The sequence below is a fragment of the Nuphar pumila genome, chromosome 5, assembly GCF_984573655.1.
Source record: "Nuphar pumila chromosome 5, dmNupPumi1.hap1.1, whole genome shotgun sequence".
NCBI lineage: Eukaryota > Viridiplantae > Streptophyta > Magnoliopsida > Nymphaeales > Nymphaeaceae > Nuphar > Nuphar pumila.
The window spans coordinates 26653357-26679603 of NC_143253.1; the positions used below are offsets into that span (position 1 = coordinate 26653357).

Consider the following 26247-nt stretch of genomic DNA (forward strand, 5'->3'; position numbering starts at 1 on the left):
GATATCAATATACTGGTAGGGGCAAAGGCGTAGCTAGGGGGGGGGGGGGGGGGGGGGGCCTCCTGAAACAGTTAAATTTTTTTTTTTTAAACCCCAGTCCTACCCCAGCCCTGATTCCATATGAAATAGATTTTTATCCATTTTTGTAGCTCAGCCCTGACTGCAGCAAATAGTTTGATTTGTCCATATGAAATAGATTTTTATTAATAATTGTAGCCATTTTTTATTTTATCTCAAAAAAAAATTTTCTGGGGGCGCTGCCCCCGAACCCCGCACAAATAAATTTATTTTTGCTACACCACTGTGTGCCCCCCCCCCCCCCCTCACATGAATCCTAGCTACGCCCTAGGGTAGGGGTCCGCCCAACCCCAGATTGCTTAAAAAAAAAAACTTGATGACCTGAGTAGCTTCTTTTCACGCCACAAGTCCAACCCGAGCATAAAACCCAGCCTGGCTTGAATAAGTAGGGGCAGCTTCCTACTCTGATTCATGCCTACTGCCATCATATGAAACTTTTGAAGGGTTTTCATATGTTTTCTCAAATCTGATCATATAGATGTGTTTTACATGCTTGATTTTATAAGCATGTATTCTCAAATCTAACCATATATACGTGTTTGTACATGCTTGATTCTATTGACCATACAAATGTGCCTACATTCATACCATTCAACTAGGTCCATATATACACTCAAGAGGGTGAAGAAGAAAGGCACACAAAGAATATACTTCGGTCAGACTTGACGTACATCCACGGGCCAAACACTCATTGTTCCCTTGTTTTATTTTCTCAACTCTTCACAAAATATATACAGAATCTCTTGCTCAATTTACAGTAGATAGAATAAAGGAGAGGTTAGCTAAATCGTAGCTCAACCTTCCCTTTGCCAATGGTATTGTTTTTCTGTTGTGAGATGTCATCCTTTATCAGCATATAGCTGGCAGCCTTCTCATTTGGACTTGTTCATTGTAGTAGTGACTTTGTTCATTGCTAATGATGGATCTTCTTGACTCATTCCGGCCTTATCTGATCTCCACCGAATCTGGTCATTCTAACACCCCCCCCATCAAACTCAAGGGACCTTTTATAACATTGAGCTTTCCAATAAGTCTGATGAACTGTTGGTTCATCAACGGTTTAATCAGGATGTCGGCGACTTGACCCTTAAATGATATATATTTGACTTCAGCCTATTTTAACATGCTTGCATTGGTTATGATATATGGGACGTGCATCAAGGTAAGAAGCTCCAATATTACAGAACCAGAGTATTGGTGATTCTTTCTCCAAAATTCCAGGTTCCCTTGGCAAACATAGTGTCCGCATAATTTTTGAGGTAGCATTGGCCAATGAGCAATATTTCAGTACTAAAATGAGACAGCTGACTGCTTCTTTGAACTCCAAGGAAGGTTGTATATTCTGCACCCAGCCCAATCTGCATCATATCTGATGTAGTTAATGACTCACTTGGTTTAATAACAAGACCATACTCAAAAGTGTGCTTTAGATATCTCAATATTCTCTTGTTTTCCATCTAGTGAACATTAACAATAAAAGATATGTCGGGTCTGGTTATTGTAGAATATTGTAATGCTTCAACGGCACTTTTGTATAATGTAGGATCATGAAAACTATTCCCCGGGAGTACATCAACCATCGACCTTTCGGTAATGGATGCCCTCTATGGGTTTCAAACTGCGGTCACTCATGTCAAGTGATAAACCATAGTTGCTCCTAACCAGGAAATAGGAGAGCCCTTATGAGCTGATGCTTTTTCCTAACGAATGCCATCTGCTTGCCACTTAATGCAAGCATTCTCATTCGATTAAAAGAAGAGAATTCCTCATTAAATGATTGAAAACAATCTTCCATCGTAAAGCACTTTGTATGAGAACGCAATGGATTGGTGTTTCCGTGTTTATACAGCAAAAGAAACGCATGCAAGTATTTAACTCATTTGATTGGTAGGTCATGGTCAAAAGTTCTCAACAGAAAGTTATCCATAGGCTGCCAAACTTAAGCAACTAGTGCAGATATGTCCAAATCCAACATGACAAGAAAAATGCAACTGCCAAATTTCTCAACCTGAAAAAAACATGCATCTTGTTGATGTCTCTCATGACATCAGGTCTAACCATCAGGAGAATTTGGTTAGATCCTGAAATATACTGACATATAAGACTTAAATCTATACATACGACAACCTTTGAATGAGAAAAGATTATTTTAAAGAAATTAACGCAGAACAATTGATTTACAATATGTTCATATTTGTAGACTTAAAAGTCCTGGATAAAAAATCCTTGACGAGGTGGAGCTTAATTATCTAAATCTCCTGCTTGATCTTACATATGCAAAACTCTTACTACATTTTATGTAATTTATAACAAAAGTTATTTCTAAAAGTGATAGAAAGTCCAAACATGTTTTCAATAGGACTCCGTTGATTTGAACTTTTATTGATTCTTTAAGGACGAACAGAGACCATTCATTTGTAGAAATTAATATGTAAAGTGTTTGGATATATCAAAGTATTTAGCGATTTGTTAGATTTATTAGATTTTATCTTGTTTTCTATTTACTTGGTGGTAAATATGAAAAATATATTTACTCTTTTTTAATTTAGGTAAATTTTAGTTTTTTGAATTGTTTAATTCAAGGAGCAAATAGAAGAGGGGTTATCGTGAATCCCTTGAATTAGAGATATGATAGAGGTCGGTTGTGGCTTGGTTACTGTTTTTACTGCAATGTATATATTCTATAATTTGTAAAGATTGAATACAGAAAATAAACTCTTCTTCTCCACTGTGTTTTCCTATATCATATATTAACATGGTATTAGAGCAAAGCAATATACAGGGAGTGTTGTAAAGAAACAATCATATGACATAGCTACATTCATTCTTCATCAACTACCATCATCATGTGATCCCGATTTTTGTTCTCAACGTGACCAAAGCTATGCCTCTTCGTGGTAATATTTTTTGTCATCAATCAGATGAAAATGCTAATTAAAAACATCTACAAAATTTAACCCCAACCCAAGGAAGATTTATTAAGGGGGCATCAAGATTGCATTCTCTCTGAGTGTGAGCACGGTGAGAAGTTCAACCATATCAAGACAAAGTATTTTTATCTTCACAGTTTTTCAAGTCGTCAAGGGGTCTCCTCTGGTGCCCGAAACAAGTGGTCAAGTTAATGCCAACATTGTTGATGCTTCTGCTATTTATGGTACTCTTAATTTCACAAATCATGTACCCTAATTCACCCATGACTAATATATAAATCTAAGGTCATTCATCCACTAAGGTAACCCATAAGTTAACTTATGAAGGAATCACTTCTCTCATTCTACGTTTTTATCTTTTTCCTAATATTGGATCATAGATACATGTGCTACCGATTATATGACCAATGATTGGTCAAATTTATATAATTTGACTATGGTTTCCTATTCACCTGTTGGCCTACCAAATGGAGTTTTAACTCGTGTGATCCACATAGGAAACGTCAATATTTCTCTCAATTTCATCTTAAAAAATGTCTTGTGTGTTCCTGATTTCATATTCAATCTCATATTTGTAAAAAAACTTACTCAAGATTTAAATTGTGAAGTTGTTTTTAACAATGATTATTGTTAGTTTCAGAACCCACACTCGAATATAAAGATTGGAGAAGGTCGGTTGCACAATAGGCTATATTTTCTCAAGATTGGTGGTATTTTTGCACTCAGTGCATATTCTAAGTTTTTTTCTTCATTATGGCGTTTTCGGCTAGGACATTTATCTAATGCTAGGCTTGAAACATTGATAAACTCTAAGATAATTGATTACCATTTATTTCATGATGAGTGTTACACTTGTCATATGGCCAAACAAACATGATCTCCATTTTTTAATAGTTACATATCCACGTATGCCCATTATTTTCTCACCATTGTTGATAATTAATTATAATCATTGCACATAGGTGTACTTAATGCAATACAAATCTAAAACTCAAAATGTTCTTCAAAATTTTATGGCTCATAACCAATTTAACTCTCTTGTTTTGGGCATCAAATCTTATAATGGATCTAAAAAAAAATCACATGAAGTGCAATCATATCTTCGTGAAAAAAAGATAAATCACCAACATAACTATGTTGAAACTCCACAAAAAACTGGCATTGTCAAACGTAAACACAAAGACCTCCTCAGGATTGCTCTTTGATTTCAAGTAAACTTGCCCATACATTTTTGGGGAGAATGTGTCAGTACGTCTGCTCATAAACCTCCTTCCTCCAAACCGTTTACCAGAAAAACTTTTTTTTGAGGTTCTCTACAACAAAAAACCTTGGTACAATCATATGAGGGTATTTAGGTGTCTTTGTTTTGTTCATAATATGCATCGTTTGCACAAATTTAATAGCCATGATCGAAAATAGATTTTTGTTGGCTACTTTTATGGTCAAGCTGCCTATAAAGTTTTTGACAATGAAAAACAAGAAATGTTTTCTAGCAAAGACGTGCATTTTTATGAAAATTAGTTTTTATTTTCAAAGTCAATGTGATAAGGGCAACAATGAAAATAGTGTCATTCCTATGGTCATTAATGAAATGGCTGAAATAGGTCTGAATGTGGAACTAGTCCAAAATTCTATTCTAGATCTTTAGAACCAACAATCTCAAAAAATCCCAAATCCTAAAAATCAAGAACATGAAAATCAAATTCAACCAAGCCAAGAGTCCCAAAATTACTCCATACTCACAAGAAAATCTCAACAGATTCTCACCCAACCTTCTTATCTTCGAGAATATCAATGCTATGTTGCAACCCACGTTCTCCAATTAGATGATTTGAGTGCTCAGGTCAAGAGATCAAGGTATGCTCTATCTCAATATTTAAGTTATGATTTTTTTTTAGTACCACATAAAGTTTTTCTTATTGCCATTACTCAAGTCCCTAAACATGAGTTTTTCAATCAAGCCATTTGTCGAGTGCAAATGAGTCTTCAAGACCAAGAATATACACAAGTTGAGGGGTTTGATTACAATGAAACATTTTTTCTTGTCATCAAACTTGTCATGGTTAGAAGTCTTATGGCCATCACAACAATTCAAAATTGGCATCTTTACGAAGTTGAAATGTGAACAATGTCTTCCTCCATAGGGATCTAGATGAGGAATTATACATGCATTTTTCATCAGGTCTTGATAATCAAGGAGTGTGTACCATTTGTCAGCTAAATAAGTTCATTTATACCCTAAAATCATCTTTACAAAATTAGATTTTTAAGTTAACCTCATTTAATAAAATTGGGATATGTGCAATCAAAGGCAAATTAATCTTTATTTCCAAAGATATTAGGAGCCTCCTATGTATTCTTGTTAGTCTGTGGCATTGACATTATCATAGCAAGAAACAACATTGACAACATTAAATGGTTAAAGAAAAATCTCAATGTCAAATTCAAATTGAAGGACTTAGGTTAGCTCAAATACTTTCTTGGGATAGAGGTGGCCATATCCAAACAAGGAATATTCTTATCCCAAAGAAAGTACAATCTTGATATCTTGAATGACATGGGGTATCTAAGAGAACGTCCATACAATTTTTCAATGGGCAACAACTGAAATTAAATAATGAGAATGGAGAAATTTTAAATGATGGAACATTATATCGAAGGCTTGTTGGGCATCTTATATATATTACTATCACTCGCTCGTATATTATTTATCCAGTCAATATTCTCAGCCAGTTTATGAGTCAACCATAAAAACCACATTTAAAGGTTGCTTTGCATTTATTAAAGTGTATCAAAGCCACTCTCAGACAAGGCGTTTTAATGTCAATATTAAGTGAGGTCCAAATAAGGGGTTACTACGATTTGAACTGGGCAGCTTATCCCATGACTCAAAGATCCATGTCAAGTTATTGCATTATTATGGGAGACATCACAATATCATGAAAAATAAAGAAACAAAGTATGGTGTCTCAATCTTCAGCAAAAGCAGAGTATAGATCCATGATAGTAGCCACAGAAGAAATGACATGGATAAGATATTTCCTTCATGATTTTAGCATGAATCATCCAAAACCAATGGTTCTATATTGTGATAATTGATCATGCATATTTTATTTATATTTTTATATATTTTTATGTATGATATTACGCATATTCAGTGTTAAAAACCTGTGTTTAGTCGCTTTTCATGCATTGTCCTGCAGGAGAGTTTTGTGTCGCGTTTCATCGAAATTAAAGAGAAAAATAAACAATTTGGAGCGAATGGATCGGGTAAATGTTAAAACTACATATTGACCCACTTGTTTTTAAAAATTGATTAGTTTTTAGCATGCTTTTTAGAAATAAATTTTTTTAATGAGGCTTTTTGAAATTCTTTGAAAATAGAATTTTTTTTAGAAAATTTCTAAAACAGCCCCTCTCAACCCTAACCTTCATTATAATTAATTATTTTTGAGAAAGGGGGGGTCTTCCCTCATTGGAATTCATGCCCCTCCTTGCTCTCTCTTGCCTCTCTCTCTCTCTCCTCTCCTTTTTCCTCTTCCCTTCTTCTTCTTCTTCTTTCTTCTTCTTTCTTCTTCTTCTTCTTCCTCTTCTTCCTCTTCTTCTCCTTCTTCTTCTTCTTCTTTCTCCTCTCTTGGATCGGAGGTGCATGACACTTTTAGAGAAGAGGTAAGATCACTCTTTCTCTCCCCAGTCTGTCGAAGGCAAACCCAAGGTGAGCCTCTTTTCCTCCTTTTCTTTATATTTCTACATATCAATTAGCTTTTTTGAATTTTTAAATGCATATAGCTTAGTTTTTATTTTTGTAGTTGTTGCATATACATTAATTTGCTTTTATTAGTCATTTCAACATTGTAGTGTAGTTTTCTTATTTCGTTAAAAAGAAAAAATAAGGGTTGATTTTTTTATATCAGATTTTCCATTATCAACAGACTTGATTTGCCAACATCTGTAGATCGAGCAGATCTACGACCGAGCCAGTAGATCTGTTAGCCAATCAGGCCAGCAGATATGTTAGCCAAACCAAGCCAACTTGATGTCCAGCAGATCTGTGATCAGATCTGTAATCAATCCACTGATCAGCAAGCCCAAGTCTTGCAGCCGATCAGATCTGTCAAGCCATACCAGCCAAGAATGTTAGGAGTCAGGCTAGTTTGTTCGATCACCATACTTGCTGATCAGATCTGCCAGCTCAGACCCGATCTACTAGCAAACCAACTCAGATATGTTGCCATCGATCTGCAACTATTTTTTTTTTTTTGCATAGGCTAGCATAGATTTGATCAGTCCAGATATAATCAGTTCTGACCAATCAGTCGAGTGTCCCATCAGATCAGACCAATCGAATAGTTTTGTTAGTCGACTCATTTGTGACTTGTTGATCAGATCTACTAACTGACCAGGCTAACCTGATCTGCTAGTCCAACGATCAGCAAATCGGCAAACCCGAATAGCAGCCTATTCAACCAATTGATCCAATAGCCTGATTGTCAACCGAACTGCAGTCCAATCGCATATCACAATTTGTCGACTGATATGCAGAATATCCTTTAGCAGGACAGCGACTGAGTTGGACTGTGTGCTTCAGTTTTTATTATTATTATTTATTTTTATTAGTTTAGTGATAGGTATTAGTTTATTAAATTCATTTTTTGGTATTATCTTAACATAGTAGCCTCACGGTTTTGTTGCTCGTTGAGTCATAACTAAAAAAAATTGGTTATGGAAATCATGCTTTGGCAAGCCATGTGATAAACCAATTTTTTAGTTTAGAATTTTCCTTTCCTTAGATTTAGGTACATATAGATTTTTGTTTTTAAATTTAATTCATTTATTTTATAGCAACTAACCCTAACTAGAGTAGAGAGTCTAGTTGTTTTTATTTTTGTGTTGGTTTTGAGTTTTGCAGGTGGGTGCAAGCTTATTGATTTTCATTGGAATGTGACAACATTAAGCATACCAGGGTCGTACATGTGCGAAGAACATGAGCTAGATCGTGAGCAAACGAAGCCCTGCAATTTTTAATTTTCTTTATTTTTTATTTTTTTAGGGTCTTAGGCCATTTATTTAATTTGGGTTGTAATAATTTTATTTTTGCTCAGACCTTTGTAATAGGTTTACTGCGCTTTGTTTACTTTTTAAGGCAATAAAGATTGTTTTGTTTGGAGTATGAGGTATTAAACCCATTTCTTAAGTTCGACCCGAACTTCACCGCCAGTGTGAACCGGTTAATTAAAATTTGATGCACTGTTTATACTGATCATTTTTATTGAAAATCCCTTTTGAAAAATACTTTTAAGAAAAATTGCATCAACAATCAAACGACAATTCACATACCTACAAACTTTATTTACCACGAACGTACAAAACACATAGAGGTGGATTGTCATGTGGTCCGCAAAAAGATCCATAAGGGAATAATCTAAACCCAATACGTTCACACCAAAAATCAATGATATTTTCACTAAGGCTACAAGTCGATATCAGTTCATTCGACTAAAAGGCCAGTTGGGCATGATAAATCCGCACTCTAACTTGAGGGAGAATGTTAGATTTGTTAAATTTTATTCCTGTTTCCTATTTACCGTGTGGTAAATATGAAAAATATATTTAATCTTTTGTAACTTAGGTAAATTTTAGTTTTTTAAAAAAATTTTAATTCAAGGAAAGTTCTCTTGAATTAAGGATATCATAGAGGTCAGTTGTGGCCTAGTTACTATTTTTTACTGCAATGTATATATTCTGTAATATATAAAGATTGAATACAGAAAATAAGGTCTTCCGATATCATCTCTTTACACTTTTTTTTTTGTAATTTCCCTGTGAAATTTCTCAAGAATCATTAGCCACTTGGTTGGTTCTTGCAAAGAGAGAGAGGTCCTCCTCCTATGAAATCAATAAAGATTAGAGATCATAAAAAAAGAGATCGGCATTCTTGTGCCCAAAGACTGGTGCCAACCATTTTCTAAGAAGCTACTTTTCGGTGGGATGGAAAATGATCTCCCTAGTAACTAGGCTTCTTCCATGGTTTTAGCTTTTGGGAAACGTTCCACATTAATATTGGATGATGGAGTCCTTCCTAAGTGCTTGCCCTTAGTTTTAAGCATAATCATAAATAATTATTTATTTTTTAGAGTTTAAGGAAAAATCCCTATCACCGTCCGCACATTGCCTGGCCTTGGGTTGGTAAAACCCTTGATGTCCACCCTTGCCCACCAGGGAGTATATCCGGCTTCATACCTTAAAGTAAGGGATTTCACCTACGGGTTTCTAACTTGTGATATCCCATCAACTTGGTGCAAGTTGCCCCTACTAGATGAGTGAAACCCTTGCGGGCTATCACAAATACTAGATCAAACACCCATCCTCACAGACCGGCCAATTAAACAAAAAACAACCCTCAACTCAAATCAAAAAGGTGATCGTAGGATCACGACCAAACCCTCCTTTAATGGTCGTCTCAAATAAACCCGATCCTTTTGAGTCAAGGCATGAAGTCCATAATGATAGTAAATCTCATCCCGTTCATCATAGGTAGGGGTGGCAATCGGGTCAGGTTGGTGGGTCGTATCGGCGGTTTGGCGGGTCAGCATACCTCAACACGAACCCGACCTGTTTATTAAACGGGTCGGCAGTGGAAAACACGAACCCGACCCATTTATTAAATGGGTAACCCGACACGGTTAACCAGTTTAATAAACGGTTCAGGTTGGGTAAACGGGTTGGCGGGTTAGCGGGTGGGTTGACAGGTCGGGTTTGGGTAAACGGGTTGACCCACCCGCCTAACCTGTTTATTAAACAGGTCTGGCGGGTTGGCATACCCCTAACACGAACCCGAGGCGGGTCAACCCATTTACGACACGAACCCATTTAAGTCAAACCCGAACGGGTCGGGTTGGCTGCTCATGTCAGAAATTGCCACCCCTAATCATAGGTATGACCTTTTTAATAAGAAAAAAATATCAGGTGCCATGTGATGGCACTGTGTGCCTCAACACCTGATCACCCTCTATCCTAAAGATAGAGCTGTCAGGTGTGGGTCCAAGAAATGATGGAGGGTGATAAGGTACAGCGTTATACTAAAAGTGTGCCAATCCTCCCTCTCATGATAAATAGGGTTGGGAAGGAGCCTAACGAATGATGGAGGATCAGGGGACACGTTTGGTGTGCCGCTGCACCTTATCACCCTCCATCATTTATTGGGCCCCACAACTGACAGGCCCTATCTCCAAGATGGAGGGTGAGCAGGTGCAGCAATATACTGGAAGTGTGCCATCACATGGCACCTAATTTTTTTCTAACCAATCCTGTGTTTAATGGGTTTGGTAACTTTAAACACATTTATAATTTGTTATTTGGATTATTTTTTAAATAATTGATATTACTCTCTCTCATAAAGCAATCTAGATTTACTTTAACTCTTAACATGGTTCACAATTTTAACTTTGATATTTTGGTAGATTTTACCTACTCTCTCATTCTAAAATAATCTAGATTTAACTTTAACTTTTAATATAGTTCACATTTTTAACTTTGTTACAAAATGTCTTAAAAACTTAAAAATGACAGTAGAACCCAACAAAACCTCTCTGTAATTAATTTAAAAGAAAAAATTAAAGCAACTTATTTTTGGTGCACCACTATCCCTCTTCTGTCTTTAAGTAGTAAGAATGTTGATATTTCGAAAATATCATAACTTTATCTTGAAATTTTCATGAACCAGTAAAACACTGATAAAGTGAAATATTATCACAATATCATCTTTTTTCTAATATATCGATGTTATCATTCTTTTTTTATAATGAGGAACCAAACCATCCCTGTAAGGCGGTTGGAATGCACCCTTTCAGGAACCTCAACCATCCCTTCATCAACTACCCCTCGTAAATACAAAACTTCACTTTGGGCTTGTAACAAGGGATCCACCCTGGGTATTGAACTCATAACGTCCTTCAACTTGGAGTGCCTTAAGCCGACCACCAAGCCAGGTATAGCCATTGTGGGCTAATTATCATAAGATTAACTGTCTTAAAATGACAAAAAATGATTTATATACTTAATATTTATATAAATCTTACAGCCCTGGATTTTCCTGAGAAAAGCATGCGATTCTAATTTATCACATGATTGTTCCTTATCAAGGAAATCCTGATAATGAGATTTGGGGACATTGGTTCCAGCCTTCTAGGCATGCACGGGCATTGAGGCCAAAACTGCATTCTCCCACATCTTCTCCTGTTTGGTTAGTTCATCATTGCTAAGTGGATATCTTTTCCCATTTTGCGCTGAGAGGGAAATTATGTCAGCTGTGTATGGTAGTACCACCAAAAAGCAAGCGGAGTCTACCTCACAGTTCGTCCGAATAAATTAAGAAGCAACAGTATTTGTGTAGCAAGTGGAGCATTATAATATTCTTCCAAAAGTATAATATGATTTTTGAGATGACATGGACAGGAAAAAGAGAGAGAGAGAGAGAGGGGTTTGATTTGACTTCTTTCACATGGGCGATGGTAGATAAGAGTCATGGTGAGAGTGAAACTCACCAAAACTGACAGAGGCTGCTCCAGTAATTTTCAACCGCAGAGGAAATGTCCATTCTCATGTACAGTCCTCCGGCCATCTCGTGGTTGACTCGATGAAACATGAAGCTTTTTCTTTAACAGGCATTAAGTGCACGCCTCACATGGTGTTGAACAATAATTATGATTATAATAATTGTATTATAAAGAATCCATCAATATGACAATATGGACACGCAAATGAGTTTCTGCCACGTAAGGCCATTACTAACATCTGACCCCTAAACAGTATTTCATGTCCTGTCCTTGTGTTTACTCTAACGACCTCAACTCATATCTATTAAAAAATATTTTTTTAAAATAATTATAAAAATAAATTCAAAGACTCAAAGCTTTACAATTATAACCATAATTCACGCTACAAGAGTTCTTACACCACCATTATCCAAACCAAAATAACTTTATTTATTAATCAATAAATTTTAAGAACAATAAATAAAAAAATGTTAAATAAAACAAAATATAGTCACTTTATCCCAAAATAAAATGTCAAGTAGTCACTTAGTCCTCGTAACTCTCTATAGCAGTTTATCGTATCACTAAACATTGAAGGCTATAAAAGATATAAAATATACGGTGTCAGAATCATAGATACTGCGTACGAATCTTTTTAATGAATCAAATAAGCAAGAAGAACATAAATCAAATTTTTCATGCAACATTTTAGAGAAAATACAACAACAACAATTCAAGTATTTAAATAACTATTCATGCATTAGTGAATATTTATTATGCACCAACACTATATCACAATTAAGAGAAACAAGTAAATATGCACGAGTTAATGCAAAACAGGAATATGGGTGATATCAGTGCACATGCATGAGTAACTTATTATCTTTTATTAGATTTTTTTTTGTATACATATCTATATTAAATGCACATAATTTTAGTTTCACTTTTTATTAAAACCTGTGTATACTAAAAAATAAGCACAATAAATTTTCGAGTTTAAGTTAGGTTTTCAGTTGCAGCTTAATACATAATTTATATTTTATTATTGGGTTTCACACTTGGCCCTCGACCGATATCAAGAATCGGTATCATCTATAGAAACATTAGAATTCAACATTTAATGTCAAGACATTAATAAAATCAGCATCTACTAATATCACTTTTGTAGTATACCAATAACAATAGTTGTGTCTATATACCACCTCAAGGCAAAGTGGTGAAATATCTCTAAAACCGTGGCTGAGAGGTGAACCATCTAATTGGGTTTAGGAGCACAATCACACACAAAGTTTTAGTATCCTCACGGTTCTTCAAAACCGAAGTCCAGGATTCCCACACTATAGAAGGAATATCTAAAAAGAAACATTAATTACACTATTTTTTTCTTTTTATCTTTTTATCTTTTTATTAAAAGAAAGATTTATTTCTCAATATTTGTTTTGCAATTCAGCATGTTTATTTTGCAAATCAGCATGCAAAACACAAATGTAGGACCTTAGCCCATTACAATATGAATAGTCCAATTAATTTAAATAATATCAAATTGATTTTTGTGATGCATATAACAAAATGTAGAGCACCCCCTGCTCGTGGCCCACATGGCCTACAATAATTCACTTTTGACCACTGATGCACCTTGGGCAAAAACCATAATGAGCATGCATATATAAAATCATTCATCATGCCTGCAAATACACATTCATGCAACCATGATGATGAGAATGTACATATATAGCTATTTCACATATGCATTATTACATGCTTTCAAATACATCATTCTTTTCATGATTCATCTCATGCACAATATGCAAACATGCATGTAATCATGTGAGTGGAACAACAATATAAATTTCATGATTCACGTTTTTATTACATGTATATGTTTATACATTCACATGCATAAAAGCTAAGCCTTTAACATATGTAAATCTGAAAATAACATGAGCACTTTACATATGAGAATCTAGACACAACCATATGAAATTTTTATGTTAAATCTGTGTATAATCATAAGCACTCGACATATCAAATTCTGAGCATTCATGTAAGTCTAAACCTATGTATAAATCTAGACATAAAATGTACATCTGCGCATATGTTACATGTAAATCAAACATTCATTACATGTAAATTCTAAAAATTAAACATTCATTCCATGTGAATGTTCAATTTACATGTAACATATGTGCAGATGGACATCTTTATGTCCATATTTATACATAGGTTTAGACTTACATAAATGCTCAGAATTTGATGTGTCGAGTGCTTATGATTATGCACAGATTTAACATAAAAATTTCATATGGTTGTGTCCAGATTCTCATATATAAAGTCCCATGTTATTTTTGGATTTACATATGTTAAAGGTTTAGCTTTTATGCATGTGAATGTATAGACATATGCATATAATGAAAATGTGAATCGTGAAATTTATATTATTGGTTCACTCGCATGATCACATGCATGTTTGCATATTGTGCATGAGATGAATCATGAAAAAAATGATGTATTTGCAAGCATGTGATATTATGCATATATGAAATAGCTATATATGTACATTCTCATTATGGATGCATGAATATGCATTTGCGAGCATGATGAATAATTTTGCATATGCATGCTTATTGTGGTTTATGCCTAAGGTGCATCAGTAGTCAAAAGTGAATCACTGTAGGCTATGTGAGCCACAAGCAGGGGGTGCTCTACATTTTGTTATATGCATCACAAAAAATTAATTTGATATTATTTGAATTAATTAGATTGTTTAGATTGTATCAGGTTGAGGTCTTGCATTTGTGTTTTGCATGCTGATTTGCAAAACAAAATTTGGTGTTGTGTTTTGCATGCTGAATTACAAAATAAATGTTAAAAAATAAATATTTCTTTTAATAAAAAGATAAAAAAAATATAGTATAATTAATGCTTCTTGCTAGATATTCATTCTATAGTGTGAGAATCCTGGGTTTCAGTTTTGGAGAACCGTGAGGATATTAAAACTTTGTGTGTAATTGTGCCCTTGAACTCAACTAGGTGGTTCACCTCTGGGCCATGATTTTTGAAAGATTCTGCCACTTTGCCTGAGGGTAATGTGTAGACACAGCTGTTGTTATTGGTATATCATGAAAGTAGCATTAGTGTATACTGATTTTCTTAATGGCTCAATATTAAATGCTGAATTCTAATATTTAGATGGATGATGTTGATTCCTGATATCGATCGAGGGCCAAGTATGGAACCCAGTAATAAAAAATAAATTGTGTATTAAGCTACAACTGGTGACCTAACTTGAACTCGAAAATTTGTTATGCCCATTTTTTAATATTCACAATTTTTAATGAAAAGTGTAACTAAAATTATGTGCATTTAATAGAGACATATATACAAAAGAAAACTCTGATAAAAGATAATAAGTTACTCATGCATGTATACTGATATCATGCATATTTTTATTCTGCATTAGCTCATGCATATTTACCTGTTTCTCTTAACTATAATATAGTGTTGGTGCATAATAAATGTTTGCTAATGCATAAATAGTTATTTGAATACTAAAATTATTGTTCTTTTATTTTCTCTAAAATATTGCATGAATTTGATTTATGTTCTTTTTGCTTATTTGATTCATTAGAGGGATTCGTACGTAGGATAGATGATTCTTACACCGTATATTTTATGTTTTTCACAGCCTATGATGCCCAGTGATGTGATGGACTGTTATAGAGGGCTATGAGGACTGTGTGACTACTTGACATTCTACTTTGGAACAGAGTAACTTTATATTTTTTTTTATTTGACATTCATTTACTTATTGTTTTTAAACTTTATTGATTAATGAATAAAGTTATTTTGGTTTGGATAATGGTGGTGTAAGATCCTCTGTGGCATGGATTGTGGTTATGACTCTAAGGCCTCGGGTCTATAAGTTTGTTTTCGTAATTGTTTTAAAAAAAAATCTACTTTTCAATGGGATGAGTTGGGGTCGTTACAGCTTTATACACACACACATTATATATATATTCATATCACATGCATCGGTTGCCTCATCAGATCTGGCAGTATATATGATGGAACAGATCTGTCAAGATCTGTCTATCATTATAATGGTCAGATCTGACTGTACAACTCATGGGCTAGATCTGATCGTATACTTTGTGGGATAGATCTATCCAGATTTGACCTAGTATAAGTCTCATGCATATATATATATATATATATATATATATATATATATATATATATATATATATATATATATATATATATATATATATATATAAATCTTTAGTAAAACATACATTCATTAAGAAATAAAATCTTAAATCTAAAATATACATCTACAACCATGAATATATCGATTTTCCTTAATTTGAACATGGAAAAATGAACCATGTTAATGGTTTCCTAAAAAAATATCACCTAAACCTGATTTAGGTTCTTTTTTCCCATCCGAATCCAAAAGAAAAATCCATACCTTGTTCGAAAATCGGGAGAGATCGAAAAAGTTGGATGCTCAAAGAAGAAGGTGGATATCTTCCTTCCTTATTCTTCTTCTTCTTCTTCTTCTTCTTTCCTCCTCTCCCATGATTCTCTCTCTCTCTCTCTCTCTCTCTCTCTCTCTCTCTCTCTTTTGAGTTTATATAATGGGGAGGCCTTCTAGAGGGTGACGTGCTCCTTTGGAATCCCCACATGGGCTGGAGATAAAGTTTTTTTATATAAGACTCTATCTCCAACCTCTTTTCCTAATCCCATTAGATTTTTGTTTGACTTTATTAAACGTTTTCCTCTTTTTTTATACTTACTTCTTCCTTTATTTATTTTGCTTCTTTCTAATTAGCTACAGGGTCCTTCTAGAAACCCTAATCAACTCACTATCTCATCGAAAAAAATTTAAAATTTACTTATTTAAATATTAAATAATTAAATAATAATTATTTATTATTTATTATTTATTAAATTCTCAAAAAAAATCCAGAGGGTACCTTATCTCTCTAGGAGTCTTTTAAACCTTATATTTCCTTCATTTAGACCTATATTTTAAATTAAAAGCTTTGTTTTCATTGGATCTGGATTTTATATCTGGATCTGTATCTAAGATCCAATTTTATATTCAAAATCCATTTGAATCCTAAACTGTACCAGATCTTAATTAATATGGGTCTTGAACTGAGTCCAGATTTATATTAATTTGGATCATATGGATCAAATGGATCAAATCCAGTCCAATCTAATCCAGACTCAAGCCCATCGAGACAGGCCTTTTTTGAAAAAATGTGATTTTTGAGTCAACCGTAGCCCGAATTCAGAAAAGTAAATATCATTGAACTCAAAACTTCAAGGTGCATCTAACGGTATATAATTCAAATTTCGCCTCTAAAATTCACCTGAATTTAACCCGAATTTTGCTTGATTTTAAAGGTTGAAATTAAAACTTTGTATCTTGTCCTATTTGGCTCGTTTAAGTATTGTCGATGAACCCTGGCCCAAGGTCAGACTAAAATATCACACCCTAACTTTGAAGGTTCTACCTATATTTCTACCACACTTAGCCAAATTTCATAAGTCTCTAAATTTAACTAAGTATAAAAATACATGATATTACATTAACATACTTACCTTCTCATCAAAGAGGTGAATACTGAAAAGTTAAAACACAATCATCTCACATTCGAGAAATAGAAAAATCTATTAAAGAAGTTGCACTTAAAGTAACTTAACCATATGAAAGGGCAGACCTACCATTCTATAGTTTTGATTGGAACTATAGGACCATGAAATCATGTACTGAGCCTGCGTGTTCATGCACGTACTGTATGTGCCTTTTAGATTCATGTATTATTTGCGTATATTGCTTAATTTTCTCCTTTTAGCTAAAGTTGGAATGTGCCTAAATCTTTAGTCACAAACACTATGAAGCAAATCACATCTTTTAGAACAAAAATTAAAAAACAAAATCAAAATCTATTCGTAAATGGAGGCAATTGCTTTGATATCCCGCTGCAAGCTGTTCATAACAATCATGGTGGCACCAACAGGGGGCTCCCCGTGGTTGATAGGAGCTGTCAGTGCACGTCTCCTTGTGGTGGGACGTTGCATGTTCAAAACCCCAGTGGTACTTTAAATAATAACTGGTGGGGTCTGCCTAACCCCAGCTTGCCTTTAAAAAACGAATCATGGTGGCGTCAAAGGTTGCCATGATTGAAATTTTAGACAAATTGTGCAGAAAAAGATTCAGTATCACTAGGAGATCGTAAAGTTCACTTTCAGCACTACTGCCACCAAATTTACAGGACATCACAAGTTGAAAACCCATGGATGTGCATCCTTTACCATGAGAGCTGAAGCTGACTGCACTCTCTAGTGGCAAAAGGGACCCGGGTCTTTACATCAATGAATTCGGTGAGCAAGGAAGATTTTCCAAGGTTATCCAAAAAACTACTAATCCATAGAACACCATGACACAACTCTCAAGTATATACTTCGACAAAGATATCATCCTCATAGAAGTTTTAAGTGATGCAGAATGCTAAAGGGACAGTCAGACCCAACATCACATGTAGGCACACCAAAGGTTTTGATTAGGTAAAATATTTGATCATATCTCAATCCGTTTAATTGGATTTGCTAGGGTATACTAATCAAAATGGATCCAGTATATAGCTTTACATCCAAAAGTGAATCCAATCCAAATCCAACCAAAATCTGACATACACATGAATCTGATTATACAACTTATTAGCTATTTAAACTAGTTGGATCCGGATTCAGTATGGCCTTTTTCCATACAACTTCAAGTCCAGTTAAGCAAAATCCAATTAGATCGGATTCAATAATTGTGCAACTCCAAACTGAATCTGATCCATTTACATCCCAAATCTACATGAACAAGCTATAGTTTTCAGCACCAAATCACTCACAGAGAGAGAGAGAGAGAGGCAAATGGGGCAGCCCTTGCTGACAATAGGAAAAATTGGGGCACCTCTTGCATTACTAGATTGACAACATGGTACATAGTGGAGAGTGTAACGAAGCATACGAGAACCACTCTTGCTAGCAGACCTTACAACTCCGACGACAAGCACCAGGAGCATTAGACGTTCCAACCATGTAATCTGGGTTGTTGGTGCACTCGCCCAGCGCCGCCCACCTTTCACAGTGTTCATTCTCATCAGTACAACCAGTCGAGTCCCCTAAATTCTTATTAAACGATGCCACGTGTATCCATTTTGTTGCAGACCATTTCTCCCCCTGTATCACTGGGCACCCAGCATGCAGGCTGCTTTCATCTGGAGTCACATTAGGATGAAGGTTGAAGAACAGCAGAGCATCCCCCCTTTTCGGTTTCACTGAGAATTAGTCACGTTGAGAAGAGAACAACAAGATCAAATCCATTCAGTAAAGGACATGACATGCTGAAACACAAGACAGAACACTTTGTTCCATAGTGGTACTGTACCACCATAACTCATGGTAGTACGTACTCCATTTACATAGATCTAAGTTCCAAAAGCAAAATCTAACCGTTGATCATGTTTAGCATGTTCTTTTGCAAGTGTTAAAGTTGACTCAAACATGATGTTTTATGCCATTTTTAAACCACACTTGACTTCACGAGTTGTGAGCCTTTAATTTTTCAACGTTTCAAAAAGGGAATCTCATGGTGCATTAGACATGATAGAACCTTCTAACATAGTAATAAACCATGAATCAGCTGGCTCAGACTCTGAACCTAATCAAGCTGAATCAGCCAATTTTTAACCAGCAGATGACATGTCAATAAAATATTAAAATATATAAAAACTATTTTAAACCCTTTTTAAAAAATATGAAAAAATAAGGTGAATCAGCTCATTGCGAATTGATTTTGGGCCAATGTGATACGAATAGGCTGATTCAGACCGACTCCAACGATACTGAGAACAATATGTTAAACACCTGTACGGTTAGATCTGACATTTGGTGGCTAGAACTATACAAACAGGAGAAATTTTGTTGACTTTTTGGGATCAAATTCTTACTTGTGATCTACATGTTTTTTTCAATAAAAGAATATGAAGTGTGATCCCTATCAAAAAATTCATGCTGAGCGCATCAATTGGTCAGATTGAGTAGGAAAACCTGCACCCATGATATCCAGATTGTGTAATGAGATATTGCGAAAATATAAAGAGTGCTTATAAGCACTTACAACAATGAATAAAAGAGACAATATCACAAGTCCACTAAGGGACAATACAAGCACAAGCCTTTAAGAAGGCAACAATATAAAAAGTCTCTAATTGAAAAGAGAGAGAGCTCTCAAGAATGAAAAATATACAAGGGGTTCACCCCTATTTATACAAGAGGGAGAGGAGAGAAAGGAAGGCCAAAGGCCTCAAAAGGAGAGCCCAAAAGGGGGCTCCCAAGGAGTCGTTGGGAGCCCCCAACGGTCACATTTGTGACCGTTGGGGGCTCCAACGACTCTATGGTTGGAGCCCCTTTTGGTCCTTAAAAAATACAAAAAAGAATTATAAAAAATAAAAAAGAAAATTACATTTTAACAAAACTCGAAAAATAGTTGTTTTCTAAAACAACTATGTGAAATTACAAAAATACCCCTATCGGGTATTGATATATATATATATATATATATATATATATATATATATATATATATATATATATATATATATATGAGGTACATTTTAACACCCCCCTCAAACTTTACGGGAAAATGACGGAAAGTTTGCCAAGGAGAAACATGAAGCGAGTAGCTAGAAGAGCTTTAGTAAAGAAGTCCGCCAACTGATATTCTGAAGTGACATACGGTAGAGCAATTGTTCCTCGTAAGTATTCATCACGAACATAGTGGCAATCCATTTCGATATGTTTTGTACGCTCATGGAAGGTATGATTGCTTGCAATATAGATGGCACTCTTGTTGTCGCAACATAATTTTAAGGCTTCGGTAATGTCAACCCCCATGTCTTTAAGCAGACTGCGAAGCCATACAAGTTCCATTGTCGTGGTTGTCATAGCCCGATACTCAGCCTCAGTGGATGATAGTGAAACTTTCTGCAGCTTCTTGCATCGCCAGGCAATCAAAGAGTCCTCTAAAAAGACACAAAAATTAGTAGTTGAGACTCGATCATTAGGATTACCTCCCCAATCTGCATCAGTGTAAGCAAGAAGATTCAAGGAAGAGGAGGATAGAAATAGCCCTTTATTGAAGGTATTCCAGATGTAATGGATGATCCAGAGAACAGCACTCATATGCACAGTTGTAGGAGCATGCTGAAATTGGCTAACTGAATGAATCGCATGGGTGATATCTGGTCTGGTGATGGTTAAATAGGTAAGAGACCCAATGAGTTGTCTGTAGGGTGTGGGGTCTTCCAGAAGAACCACATCCTCCAACCGTAATTTAGCATTAATAACCTCAGGAGTCTCTATTTTTTTGTCATCAGAAATCCCAGACTTAGAACAGATATTTGCAACAAGCTTCATCTGTGACAAAATATATCCTCAAGAAGAGTATGAAACTTCAATTCCAAGAAAATATCTAAGAAAACCTAAATCAGACATATCAAAATTATTTTTTAACATATTTTTAACATCAATAATACTATTTTGATCATTTCCAGTGATAATCATGAAAAAGGTGCAGGATCTGCAGGACCCGGATCATGTATTTTGTTAATGTATTTTGTTATCGGGTCTGGATATACCAGACCTGGATCCATAGTATAATGTAACCTTAAATATACATTTAGGTCACGATTTCTTTTATAGAAATCGTGACAGCCGCAATCGATCTCTCTCTCCCTCTCTCTCTCTCCCTCTTCTCTTTCTCAAAACAGGAACAAGAAGGAAAACTTTCATGGTATCAGAGCGGAGATCCATCTGAGGGCTAAAGAAGGTTTCCAACAGGTGCGACGATCGAAGATTTGAGGTTTTTCGTTCCTCCCCTTCTACTTTTCTTCCTTTCTCCTTTTCATTTTTATTTCTGTTCTCTGAAATTTTCTGTGCACCCGACCCACATCTCACGTGGGCTTGAGATTCACGTGGCTCATTTCTTCCTTCTTCCTGAAATTTTCTGTACACCTGACCCACATCTCACGTGGGCTTGATGTCTTTGTGGTAATCTGAGATTCACGTAAACCCTCTTTACGTGAATTCAGACTGTGCAAAAAGGGTAGATTCTTTTTTTTCACGTGAATCACTAAAATCGATTCACGTGAAACACCAAATCGATATCTATTTCAGATCCGCCTTTGTTTGGTATCACTTGATTTGTTCTCTTTGTTCGATCTTCTCTTTTGTATTTGTTTTGCATATCCAGATATACCAGTTTTTGCTATACGTTCATCTTCCCTGACTTTCATTTTCTATACGTTCATCTTCCCTGACTTTCATTTTCTACATTTACCTGAAAACATATTTAACGTGTGAAATTTTCTTTTCATCACGTCAATCTCAAAAAAATTTCAAGAGTGTAAAGAAAAGTTCAATGTTTAGCCTCAATATTTTTTGAATCTGACAGCCTGCGGTCTCTTGTTTATTTAAAAAAAAAAAAAAAGAGACTGAGCACTTCGTGAACACTCTTGTTGAATTTTATTTCTCAATGGATCCTTATTCTTCTCAATCGAATCTTTCTTCAAGCTTTCTCAATCAACTCGTTTCTGAAAAGTTGAATACCTCAAATTTCTTGATTTGGAAGAGACAAATCATTCCTTTTATAAGGAGTCAAGGTCTCTTAGGTCACCTTGATGGAACCTCTCCCGCCCCAATCGAATTTGTTACGAGAGAAGAAAAAGACGACAAAGGAGTAAGTTCAATTGTGTATGTCAAGAATGTTGAGTACCTCAACTGGGAAAGGAAAGATCAGTCAGTGGTTGCATACATCACTTCCACCTTGTCCCAAGAGGTTCGTGTTGCAATTCCCGACAACTGTACTGCTTTGCAACTTTGGGAAAAATTGGTTCAAACATATTCACAAGTTTCGCAGGCGAGAATGGTTTTTCTCAAGAGGGAATTTCAGATGTTGAGAAAAGATTCCATGACCATCATGGAATATCTGAACAAGATGAAGACTATCACAGACCAACTTGCAGTTATAGGATGCGCGGTGAGCGACAGCGATATGGTACAACAGACTCTGAGTGGATTGGGATCCGACTACAACATGATCGTCACTTCCCTATTGTGTCTCCCTGCCCTTCCTATCTTTGATGAGTTGCGAGCAAAACTAATTCAGTATGAGATGACTCTGAAAGGGTTCTCTAAGGAATCTCACGTCCACACAAATTCTCAGGAAGTTTTTGCCACAAGGGTGTCTTATGGTAGATGACGAGAACGAGGAGGACAAGGGCGAAGTGGACACGGAGGGCGTGGTCTGCTTCCCACTCCAAATATGTTAACTCATGCGTAGGGGTCAAGATCCATTCATACATGCTTCCTTTGTAACAAAAAGGGGCATATCAAGGCGAATTGTTGGCATAATCCAGAGAATAAAGGAAAGGGTCCACAGACAGAAAACAAAAAGAAGTTCTCAAGTAGTGGAGAGATTAAAGATCTGCTGATATCTGCCTTGTCAGAGTTGAAATTGAAGCAGAATGATGAAGGCACCTGGTTTGTCGACTCAGGGGCAGCGACTCATGTAACAGGTGATGCAGGTAAGATTTCTAATCTCATTCCTTATTTTGGAAAAAGTAAGATTGTCACTGGAGATGAATCCCACCATCCTGTTTCTCATGTTGGAAAAACTGTCATTCCCATGTCACATTCCACTCTTACTCTTTCTGGCGTTCTTCATGCTCCTGACATTAAGAAAAATATTGTCTCTGTTTCCAAACTTATTGATGATAATAATGCTTCAGTTGAATTCACTCCCTTCTCTGTGCAGGTCAAGGACCTACGCACGAGGGAAACATTCGCTGAAGGAAAGAGACGAGGCAATATGTATGTCTTTGAAGAAGCTTCTTGTCATGTTGTTCGCCCTGTCCACCTGAATTCAAAGCCCTCATTAGAGTCATGTTCATCCTCTTCTGCTCGTGTTTTTAGTATTTCTGAATGTAATAAGCCATTCTTATGGCATAGTCGGTTAGCACATTGTGGGAGTCATTTTATTGAGAAACTTGTATCTAATAATCTCATTCCAAAAGAAAGTCTCAATAGGGATGAGAACAGTCACAAATGTTCCAATTGTCTTTCCTACAAGAGTCATGTATTGCCTTTTCATTCCATTAATAAGAGAGATTCAAAACCTTTTGAGATAATCTGTTCTGATGTATGGGGACCCGACCCAGTTGCCTCTGGATCTGGGAGCAAATACTATCTAATCTTTGTTGAAAGCTATACTCAATACACTTGGATATATTTCATAAAAAATAAGTCGGAAGTCTTCTCTTTGTTTCAAAATTTTCTTTCCCTTGTCAAAAATCAATTTTCTGAGTCCATTCAATTTTTCCAATGTGATGGAGGTGGGGAATTCTCATCCCGTGATTTTATCTCTTTTCTTCAAAATAACGGAATAGGAAGAAGGGTGTCCTGTCCTCATACCCCTCAACAAAATGGAATTGCTGAACGAAAACACAGGCATATCGTTGAAAGTGCCATGAGTATGCTTCATGACAGCAATCTTCCCATCAACGTATGGACAGAAGCTTTTCATTCTGTCGTGCATGTGATAAATAGACTGCCTATAGTTATTCTGGAAAATAAGTCTCCTTATCACTGTCTTTTTGGAACTTATCCTAGTTATTATGATCTGCGTGTTTTTGGATGTGTTTGCTATGTGCACATTGATCAGTCCCTGAGAAACAAGTTTCAAGACAAGGCCCAAAAGTGCAGATTTGTGGGATATGCAGATGACTACAAAGGATATAGGTGTTATGATCCCACCAACAAACGTATCAGAACCTCAAGAAATGTTGTATTTGATGAACAAAATTTTGATCACGGAGCTGACACAACGAATATGTCACCAGAAATTTACTATCCTTGGCTAAGCTCAGAACTTTTTGCTAGCTCCAATGAAACATGTTCCTCAGATTGCGTGCAACAAGAAGAAGAGGTATTTGAGAACACTAGGGCGTCGGGGTCACAGAATGCAGAGGAAGTACCGGGCAGATACAAAGGCATTGTCTATTCCAGACAGAGACCGACAACATCAAGCCATTCAGATCATGCCTCAGTCGATAATTCTACTCCTTCTCATACCCTTGCAGTCAGAAAATCAAACCGCATACGACATCCTATTGACAGGTGGGTTAGTTATAACAACTTCTCCTTGGATTTTCAATTGTTTTTAACTGCCATCAATAAGGACGAAGAGCCCATCTTGTATTACCAGGCAGCAACTTCTATGAAATGGGTAGAAGCCATGAACGATGAAATGCAAGCCTTGCATGAATGTGGAACATGGAAAGTTGTTCCCAGACCACCTGACAAAAATGTTGTCGGATGCAAATGGGTCTACAAAATCAAGTACAAGCCAGATGGAACCATTGAACGATATAAAGCAAGGCTTGTAGCAAAAGGATTCACTCAAGAAGCAGGGCAAGACTATGATGAGACTTTTAGTCTGGTTGTAAGAATGGGAACGATTCGAGTTATCATTTCCCTGGCTGTTGAACATGGATGGAAGTTGAGTCAGCTTGATGTAAAAAATGCATTCTTACATGGGGATTTGAAGGAGGAGGTATACATGGAACAACCCCCTGGATATCAAGAACAAAATTGTAAAACCCATGTATGCAGGCTAAAAAGAGCCATCTACGGCCTGAAGCAAGCATCTCGCTCTTGGTTTGATAGCTTCTCATCAGAGATTCAGAAACATGGATTTTCACATTCCATGCTGGACCACTCATTATTTATTATATTTAAAAGCCAGTCTGTGACCACTCTATTATTAATTTATGTCGATGATATTATCATCACAGAAAACTCTGCGGACCACATCCAAGAAATAAAAGATTTATTAGGTCAAAGGTTCAAATGAAAGCCTTGGAATTCTACGCTATTTCCTAGGTGTAGAAGTTGATAACCAGGCTCATGGATTGACACTCACTCAACACAAGTACACTGTAGATGTTCTCAGCAAGGCAGGCATGAAAGACTGCAAACCTCTAGGAACTCCGAGTGTACTTCATCAAAAACTTAGCGTTCATGATGGAGATCTGTGTGATGACCCTACCACGTATCGCAGCATAATAGGAATGTTACAATACCTCACATTCACTAGACCTGATATTGTTTATTCAGTCAATCAAGTGTCTCAATTTATGCATGCGCCACGCACTGGACATATGGAAGCGGTCAAGAGGATCCTTAGATATCTGAAAGGGACTATTGGGGATGGATTGATATACTTACCACAGTCCTATGGCCAAAACGAGCACGAAATTACTGTATATTGTGATGCAGACTGAGCAGGAGATCCCGACGAAAGGAGATCTACATCAGGATATTGTGCCTTCATTGGAAGAAATTTAGTCTCTTGGAGCAGTAGAAAACAAAAAGTTATCGCTAGATCAAGCACTGAGGCTGAATATAGATCCATGGCTGCTGCCACTGCCGAAGTCACATGGATCAGGCATCTTCTAACTAAAGTAGGAGAAAAGATCTCCCACACTACCTTGCTCTGTGACAATCAAAGTGCTATCAATATGTCATTCAATCCAGTATATCACAGTCGTGCCAAGCACATTGAGATCGACCAACACTTT

General features: G+C 36.0%; 1 protein-coding gene across 1 annotated transcript in view; it reads right to left on the reverse strand.

The window, feature by feature from the left end:
* Positions 1-18339: 18339 nt before the first annotated feature.
* Positions 18340-26247, reverse strand: part of LOC149837203 (putative prolyl 4-hydroxylase 4) — a 37015-nt gene continuing 29107 nt past the window's right edge. The window contains exon 7 of the mRNA XM_090005880.1: positions 18340-18885. Coding sequence (XP_089862006.1) covers positions 18590-18885 — 296 coding nt within the window. The 3' untranslated portion in view covers positions 18340-18589. The remainder of the gene's footprint in view (positions 18886-26247) is intronic.